At 45.0% G+C, this 9,431-nt stretch overlaps 1 protein-coding gene across 3 annotated transcripts in view; it reads left to right on the top strand.

Moving 5' to 3' along the window:
• The window catches only part of LOC121357462 (IgGFc-binding protein-like), a 12,872-nt gene extending 6,463 nt beyond the window's left edge, over nt 1-6,409 (top strand). Inside the window, exons 7-14 of one of the 3 annotated variants that reach the window (XM_041474734.1) lie at nt 914-1,475; nt 1,633-2,225; nt 2,445-3,018; nt 4,095-4,294; nt 4,696-5,076; nt 5,323-5,609; nt 5,764-5,817; nt 6,092-6,409. In XM_041474734.1, the coding sequence (XP_041330668.1) occupies nt 914-1,475; nt 1,633-2,225; nt 2,445-3,018; nt 4,095-4,294; nt 4,696-5,076; nt 5,323-5,609; nt 5,764-5,791 (2,625 nt within the window). In that variant the 3' untranslated portion in view covers nt 5,792-5,817; nt 6,092-6,409. The remainder of the gene's footprint in view (nt 1-913; nt 1,476-1,632; nt 2,226-2,444; nt 3,019-4,094; nt 4,295-4,695; nt 5,077-5,322; nt 5,610-5,763; nt 5,818-6,091) is intronic. The other 2 variants (XM_041474735.1, XM_041474733.1) reach the window with 2 other exon arrangements.
• The last annotated feature ends 3,022 nt before the right edge of the window (nt 6,410-9,431 follow it).

Genomic DNA, 9,431 nt, shown 5'->3' on the forward strand with positions numbered 1-9,431 from the left:
ACCCCGCCCCAAGTCTTCCTTTTTCCCCCCAAACTACCCTTTTTTAATGCAAAATTTTCATTTGGCATTCTCCATTTTCTCCCAGATTCCCCATTTTTTTTCACCCAAATCCTCCTCTTATCCCTCAAATCCTCTTTATCTCCCCAAATACATTTTTTTCACCAAATATCCCTTTTCACCCTTGGACTTCCCTTTTTCCTCCAAATTTCTCTTCATTTTCCCCCAATTTCCTCTTTCCCCAAAAAATTCCCCAATTTGCCCTCAAAATTGTTCTTTTTTCCTGCAAAATCCCCTTTTCACCAAAAAGTTTCATTTTCTCCCCTAAAATGCCACTTGGTCTGCAAATTCTCCTCTTTTTCTGATCAAATATCCTTCTTTTTACTCAAATCCCCCTTCTATCTCTCAAATAATACTTTCTCCCCCAAAATCACCTCTTTCTCTTAAAAATCCTATATTCTCCATCCTCCTAGTTTCCCCAAATCACCTGTTTTCCCTAAAATTCCATTTTGTCTCCCATGCTTTCCCCTTTTTTCCCAACAACTCCTCCTTTCCCTTCTAAATTCAACATTTTGTCGCAATTTCCCTTTTTCTACCAAATTCCTATTTTTCCCCAATTTTTACCTTAAATTCCATTAAATATATGATACATTAATACCAAATTAAAATATAAAAATAATTCAAATAAAAATACCAAAAAAGTAAATAAGAATAAAAAGCATAAAGATAAAAAACTAAAGCCAGTAAAAAGTCAGTAAGAAATAATGTAAAAAGAGAAAATAGAATTTAAAATATAATATAAATTAAAATAAAATTATAATATAAATAAAAATACAAAAACAAAACAAAACTATCAAACTATGATTTCAAACCTGTTTTCTCCTGTCTCCACTTTGTCTCACTCCCCTTCCTGCAGGTGGATGGTGCCTTTGTGTCCCTTCCCTTCACCCACCCCCACTTTTCCGTGTTCTACCGTGGCGTCCATGGCTTTGTCACCACCGACTTCGGTGTCACTGTCACCTTTGACTGGTACAGCTATGCCCGTGTCATCCTCCCCACCACCTACTCTGGTGCCGTCTGTGGCCTCTGTGGCAATGCCAATGGTGACCCCGATGATGACTTTGTCACCCCTGCTGGCCACCGTGCCTCCCATGAGACCCAGCTAGGTGACAGCTGGAAAGTGGGGGATGTCCTCGGGTGCTCAGCTGGTTGTGGCACAGAATGCCCGGTGTGTGATGCGGTGAAGGTGCAGCCATACCGTGGGGACAGGTACTGTGGGGTGATTGCCCGAGCAGATGGAGCCTTCCGGGAGTGTCACCATGTCATCAACCCAGAGCCGTTCCTGCAGGACTGTGCTTTCGATGCATGTCACTACAAGGGACACCGTGACACTGTGTGTCAGGGTGTCTCTGCTTATGTCACTGCCTGCCAGAGTCACGGGGTAGTTGTGGAGACATGGAGGACGGCAGAGTTCTGTGGTGAGTGTGGGTGGGATGGGGGTAAATGGGACCCTCCCTCCCTCTTTGTTCCCTCCCTTCCTGCCTCCCTCCTTTCTTCCTTCCTTCCTTCCTTGAGGGTCTCCCCTCCCCTTCAGATATTCCCTTCACTCCTTATTTTGTTTTTTTTTTCCCCCAGCTCTTTCCTGCCCCCCACACTCCCACTATGAGCTCTGTGGGAGCCCCTGCCAGCCCACCTGCCAAACTCCCTCCGTCCCCACCTCCTGTCCCGCATCTCCCTGCTCCGAGGGCTGTTTCTGCGACACTGGTTATGTCCTCAGTGGCTCCGACTGCGTCCCCCATTCTGAGTGTGGCTGTGAGTACCTTGGTCACTACTACCAAAAGGATACAGAGTTCTACCCCTCATGCCGGGAACGCTGCCGCTGTGGCGCCAACGGCACAGTGACCTGCCAGGAGGCATTCTGTGGTGCCCACGAGGAGTGCCGGGTGGAAGATGGCGTGTTGGGATGTCACCCCACTGGTTACGGCCGGTTGGTTGTGTCAGGAGATCCCCACTATGTCACTTTTGATGGACGCACCTTCAATATCCCGGGATCCTGCACCTACATTCTGGCGCGGGTGTGCGAGCCGGCACGATGGTTGGTCAGCTTCACAGTGTTGGTGGAGCATGAGGCAGGCAGCCACGGTGACCCAGTGCTGATGAAGAGGGTGGTGGTATCCATCCATGGGTACACCATCACCATGGAGCGGGGACGGAGGTGGGAGGTGACGGTAAGTCTGGAGACCCCCATAGTGATGTGGTGGTGATGAAGAGGGTGGAGGTGTCCATCCATGGGTACAATGTCAATTGTGGAGCGGATCCAGTGATTCCCATGGTGACACCATGATTATAAAGAGGGTGGAAGTTTCCTTCCATAGCTACATTGTCTTGGTGGAGTAAAGTCTAGTGACTATTCTGAAGTGTCACACGTCATCCTATCCACTTTCCAGGTGGACTTGGAGCACTACACCCTCCCGCTGGTGACAGAGGACAAGAACCTCCGCATTGGCCAAGAGGGGAATAACATCATCCTTCACACTGCTGCAGGAATCCGCATCCTCTATAACACAGCCACCTTCCTCCTCATCACTGTCCCCGATGTCTACCGTGGCCGGCTGTGTGGCTTGGGCGGTGACTATGATGGGGACCCCAGTGATGACTTCCGGCTGCCCAGTGGGGCACTGGCGGAAACCACCCAGGAATTTGTCACCTCCTGGAAGGTTCCAGAGAAGGACAGAGGGTGCAGTGATGGCTGTGATGACGGTGTGTGCAGCAGGTGTGATGTTGCCAAAGAGGCGATGTACAGCAGGAATGGATCCTGTGGGATCATTCGTGATGCGGAAGGGCCATTCCGGGGGTGCCACCCACGCGTTAGCCCCGTGGAATATTTCACTCACTGCGTCCATGATGTCTGTGCTGCCAGCGGGGATCGCGCTGCCTTGTGCCACGCGCTGCAAGCATACGCCGCTGCTTGCCAAGCCGCTGGCGCTACAGTCGGAGCGTGGAGGACAAAGGAGTTCTGCCGTAAGTCAGGAACAATTTTGCCACTTCAGGTCCTTTTTTCCTCAAAAGCTACATTTTCTCCTGGAAAAAAAACCCAAACCAAACCAAAACAAAACCCCTAAAATTTTGGGGAAAAAATCCCTCAAGTTTTGTAAAAATAGTTTTGGAAAGAATTTCCTCCAGCTGGAGAAAATTTTCCTCATTTTGGAAAATGTTGCCTCAAATTTTGAGTTCCCCTGCATTTCAAAGAGATCTTCACATTTTTCAAGAATTCCTTTAAGTTTTAGAAAATATTCTCCAATATTAAAAAAAAACTTTAAAAGTGGAAAAATTAAATTTCAAAAATCCCTTCTATTTTTGAAAGTATTCTCTGAGATTTTAGAAATATTCCTTTCTATTTTGAAAAAAACATCCTCCCTTTATGCAAAAATTCCTTTAAAATTTGGAAATTCTCTCTCAAATTTGATTAAAACTTTTCAATTGTGAGAAAGACCACAAAATCTCAAAAAAAAAATACTCACCATTTTTAAAAGTTAACTAATTTTGAAAAATTCCCTCCAGTTTTGAACTTCCTTCCTCTAATTTTGAAAAAAAAAAACCCTTCCATTTGGAAAAAAAATATTTTGCAGAAAACCTTCCAATTTTGCTAAAACCCTTCCAATTCAGGAAAAAAGCCAAAATTTCCTGAGGAAAACACCCTAAATTTTTGAAGAAGCTGGCCATTTTGGTAAAATTAAGAACATTAGAACATTTTACTGAAAACACTCCAATACGGAGAAATAACACCATTTTGGAAAGATGCCCTCAAATTAAAAAAAAACAAAAAAAAAAAAAAAAAAAAACCCCAAAAACAACCCAAAAAAACCCAAAAAACACCAACCAAAAAAACCCCCACCAATTTTGATAAGAAAAAACCCAGTTTTGATGGAAATGCCAAAACTAGGAAATGCTGAATCCCATTTTGAAAAAGACTCTGTCAAATTTAAAAAACAAAAAACAAAACCAACTACTTTTTTCCTGAAAACCTTCAAATTTTGACCAAAACCCTGCACAATTTGGAATTGTCCCAACAATGGTGTTTTTTCCTTTTTCCCCAGCCCTGTCCTGCCCCCCAAACAGCCACTATGAGCTCTGCACCCGCACCTGTGATCTCACCTGTGCTGCACTCGTGGGCCCCGCCCGCTGCAGCTGGGGGTGCTTTGAGGGGTGTCAGTGTGACGAAGGGTTCGTCTTCGATGGGGACACCTGCGTGTCACCGGAGCGCTGCGGCTGCCTCCACAGGGGACGCTACCTCAAGGTCAGGTGACAAGGACAGGTGACACCTGAGGATGGGGACTGGTGGGGTTGGTTTTCTGGGAATCAGGCTGGGGGTTGAGCTGCCCCATCTAGAAAGTTCCAGAGGGTTTGGGGTGAAAAAAGGACAATTAACAGTAAAAAGGACAAATGTTGGGGAAAAAACCCCAACAACTGGCATGCAGTAGCCAGGAAAAATGAATTAATAATTAATGAGAAAAAAGGACAAATAACACAAAAAAATTGTGATTAGCAGGGGAAAGGTTATCATTAACTGGTTGAGCTGCCTGAAGTTCCCCAAATCCACCTGAATTTCTCACTCTCTAGGATTTCCCCCTTTGGAATTCAGGAAATTCCTCCAAAATTTGGGAGATTGTGCTTAACCTGTGAGATTTCCTGTTCCAGGCAGGTGAGATTGTCACCTTCAACAACTGCTCCAAGGAATGCCATTGTCACCCATCATGGGGACTGGTGTGCCGGGACACACAGTGTCCCCAGGACCAGGTGTGCATCACCCGTGACGGGGCACAGGTGTGTGCCAGGAGAGAAGGCCACTGCCGAGTCACGCCTGGAGCCACCATGACCACCTTCGATGGTGTCACCGGGCCCCTGTTGGCCAGTGGCACCTACAAGGTGTCAGCCCTCTGCAATGAGGAGGCACCAGATTGGTTCAAGGTGGTGATGGAGGTCAGCGACTGTCGTGACATGAATGTCCCCGCGGCCACGGCTGCCATCGTCTTTGTCCGCAAGGGTGTTGTCAGTGTCAACGGCAACATGGAGGTGTGGGTGAGTGGAGCAGGTGAGGGAGTTTTGGGTGGTTTGGGTCAACATATAGAGATTGGGGAAAAAAATCTCTCTAGATTTTGCCTGGTAGTGAACTACTTTTTCTGATGTAAAGTGATTTTGCTCAATAATGAGCCATTTTCGCAAAAAAGAGAAGAGTGATTTTGGCTCTAGCCAAGTTAGAGCCTTTTGCCCAAGAACAAACTGGTTTTCTCTCATGTTTTTCATAATTTCCTGTAATTTTCCCAGGTCAATGGCCTCTTCACCCGGCCCCCCACCACCATCTCTGACTCCATCTTTGTGGCATCATCCCCTGAGAATGTCACCATCACCCACCGCTCTGGGATGTCCATCACCATCAGCCGGGATGGGGAGGCGACCATCACCGTGACCTCAGGCCTGGCCTCCCGTCTCTGTGCCCCCTGTGGGAATTTCAATGGAAACCCCAGAGATGACCTGAAGCTTCCAGATGGACGTGATGCCCAGAGTGTTGGAGAAGTGGTGGACATGTGGAAATCCCGGGATTTTGCTGGATGGTGAGTAATTCCTCAGTAATTTTGCTGGATGGTGAGTAATTCCTCAGTAATTTATTTACCCCAAACTCCAAGAAAATTATGTTTTCCCACTCAGAAATTTGGCAATAATGTCAGTGGGGGAGGGGCTGGGCAGATCCTGGAAGGAATTTTCCAGTTTCTTTGGTTTCATCCGCAGCGACTGAGGCAGGATCCTGTGGGAACGATCCGGGTAAGCAACTCCTTTGCCAAAAAATGATCCATCTTGCATTATAAGGAGCCCTTTTTTTGCCCAATAATGAGATATTTTTCCCAACAAGCCATTTTGCATAGTAAATACCATTTTCCCCCCCAAATTAGCCACTTTCTCTGAAATCAGGCCATTACACTTTTGCATAAAAAGACCTATTATTTGCACCTTAATAATCCATTTTGCATAATACTTCCCAATTTTTGCCAAAACTAACCAATTTCTGCCCAAAATGATGTATTTCTTTCTCTTCCAGCCACATCTCTCACCAGAGCCGTCAGGAAGTTGATGCTCCTATCTATCCCATCCCATAGGCAGATCCACCTCAAATTTCCCCAAATTTGGGAAAATTATGGATTTTCCCTCAAATCCATGAGATTTTCCTGGATTTTTCTCAAATGGATTAACTCTGTGTGGATCCTAATGCCCTGATGTCCCATCCACGCCTTGGAACCTAGAAACATATCAAATTCAGATCAAAAATATCCAAATCCCCATGTTTTTTCCCCATATAAAAATGATATTGCCAAGGGCTGGTTTTGATACATCAGTCAATAAACGCTTCTAAAGGCTTTTTTTGGGGTGTGAATTTGAGATTTATTTGCTAAGTTTGTAAACTGGGGGGGTCATCATCCCAATTGGTCGCGATATTTTACCTCTAAATGTGGGTCAACATAACCCCCAAGTGTGGGGCATTGGGACCCTTATGTGGGGCATTGCAGCCCCAAAGTATGGGGCATTCTGACCCCAAAGTCCAGGACACTGTGACCCCTAATTTTGTAGCACCATGGCCCCCAAGTGTGGCACATCACAACCCCAAGCATGGGGTGTTTTGACTGCAAATTGTGGGACAATTTGACCTAAAAGTGTGCAGCACTGTGACCTCTAAGTGTGGTATGTTTGACCCCAAAGTGTGATGCAATGTGACTTCAAGGAGTTAGGCACTATGACCCCAAATTGTGCGGGCAATTTGACCCTAAATCATGTGGTATGTTCAAAATGTGGGGTACCATGACCCACCAATGCATGGCAAAGCGATGCCTATATGTGGATCATTGTGACTCCAAAGAGTAAAACACTGTGGCACCCAAGTGTGGGGCAATGTGATCCCCAAGTGTGAAGGGTTTTTACCCCAAAATGCAGGGAATTGTGACCCCAAAATGTGGCACAATGTGACCTGCCAAGTGTGAGGTGTCTTGACAGCGAGTGTGGGGACAATGTGACCCAAGAGTGTGTGGCACTGCAACCCCTAAGGGTGGGGCACGTTAACCCAAACATAGGGTACTGTTACCCTGAACTATAGGCCATTCTTACCCCAAAATGTGTGGTATTTTCCCCCAAAAGTGTGAGACACTGTAGTCTTTAAGAATGTGGCATTGTGACCTCCAAGTGAGGGCCATTGCAATGCCAAAGAGGGGGGCAATGTGACCTCAAAATGTGGGACAATGTGACAGCAAATGTGGGGTGCTATTACCCCTAAATGTGAGGCACTGTGACCTCCCATGTGAGGGGTACCTTAACCCCAAAGTGTATGATATGATGACCCCCAGGTGTGGTGCATTTTGACCCCCAGTTTTGGGATGTTTTGACTCCAAAATGGGAGGCAGTGTGACCCCAAAGTTTGGGACAATGAGACCAAAAAGCATGGGACAATATGACCCCCAGATGTGAGATATTGTAACCCCAGATTTCAGGGCATTGTGACCCCAGTGTTTGGGGCACTGTGCTCCACACTGAGCCCCTCCCTCCCCAGTCTCCCTCCTCCATGCTGAATTGCCCCTCTCTCCCTCCCCACCCCTTTTTCCTGTTTCTGCCCCATTCCCGCTTGGATCCTTGACCACCCAGACTGTGGGGTGGGGACTCCCAATTCCTTCTCATTTACCTCCATGGGAGCAGGGTATCCTGTGTCTCCCACCCCTCCTTGGGAAGTCCCCAAATCTCTGAATTCTCACCGCAAAAATAACAACAAAACCTTGGCTGTGGGATACAAAATTCCCAGAAATACGGGAGGACCTGGCAGAATTCCCAGGTATTTTCGCAACAACTTTCGAGACAACAAAAAGCCCTTGGAATTCTTCTGAAATAAAAGCACCAAAAATAAGCACAAAAGTTTTTAACTTTTTTTTTTTTTCCATCTTCCCCCTCAAATTCTGGCTTTTTTTTTTTTTTTTTTTTTTTTTTTTTTTTTTTTTTTTGTGTGTAGTGAATGCATTTTTGTGGGAAAGGTTGGTATGCAGGTAATTTTCAAGGAGGGTGTCATGCAGTTGGGGCTTACCTGGGGGAGTGGGGTGCCTCAGTGTGGTGGGAGGGGCTTTAATTCTTTTGGTGTGGCTCAGAGTGGGAGAAGGTCTTGGGAACAGGAGGGGTTGGGAGAGGGTTTTGGGAACGGGGGTTGGTGTGCTCCCGATGTATGTGGAGGTTTTGGGGTCCCCCAGGGTGGGGAAGGAGGTTAAGGTGAGGGGCCAGCAGTTCTGCTGGGCACTGGAAGCCCTGAGAGCACGGGGAGGCAAAACTCAGCTGGCACATTTCAAATATTATGTTAGTCAAATATTCCCACATTCAATCAATATTCAATCATTATTTTCGCAGTTGTGTTTTTTAATTTCATTTTTTAATGACACAACAACTTTAAAAGGTTTTTTAAATTGCCTTCTGAGTCAAGAATGAAGATAGTTGCATTTTGAAATGAGAGTTCTTGTCACCTTCACCATGATCTCCACATGTGAAAGAAATTTTTATTTTGGAAACATGCTAGTGGTCTGATTTCTATTTTTTTTTTCTTTTTTTTTTCCTTCTTTTTTTTTTTTCTTTTAATTTTTTTCAACTATTAAAGGATTTTCAGTCACCTGTTTGTGGTCTTTTTTGAGCCCTGGAACACCTAGAATGTGGAGGATGTCTCAGAAGCCTTCTTAGGTTGTTGTGTTGTAAAAGATCAATTGCAATAAATCAAAGGTTGATCAATAGTTTGTCTTTTTCTTGGAGACAAATGCATTTAACTTTTCTTCGTGTTTTAATGGACAAAAACTTCACTGACACACAGGGGCTGACATTAACTCTTAAATCATCCTTATTTGATAATTTATTCTGTTTCAAGTATTTTTATAGCACAGTCACAAAAGATGCCCAAGTCTCATGGAGAATAAAAGCTGTTGCATTAAAATTAGGAGAACAAAATAAAATCCTTATTTAAAATTTTAAAAAAGAGAAGATACCCTTAAAATAAAACCAGGCAGAGTGTGCACATTCCATGTGGTGTTTTGCCACCTGTTCAAGCCAAATATCCTGCAGCAGTTTTCCAGGAGAAAAAGCTCTCTAGCTCAAAAGTACAGCCAATTGTTTCTACATCAAAAACAAAATGCAGTTAGTTTCTGCCTCAGTCTGAAAAAATGGCTCCAATTAAAACAAAAAAAACAAGTCTCCCTTTGTTTTGTTGTTTTTATTTACTTTTCTTTTGCCTGCAAGCACTGAGATTTTAATTCTTTTCTTTTTTAAGATCCTGCAGTAGCTTTGGCTGCAAGGCCATGATTTAATTTACTCCTTAGTTGCAGCCCAATCATTCAAACCTTCAGTAAATTAAAAATGCCACCTTAAGCTTC

This window comes from Pyrgilauda ruficollis, unplaced genomic scaffold, assembly GCF_017590135.1.
Source record: "Pyrgilauda ruficollis isolate IOZ18807 unplaced genomic scaffold, ASM1759013v1 scaffold337, whole genome shotgun sequence".
NCBI lineage: Eukaryota > Metazoa > Chordata > Aves > Passeriformes > Passeridae > Pyrgilauda > Pyrgilauda ruficollis.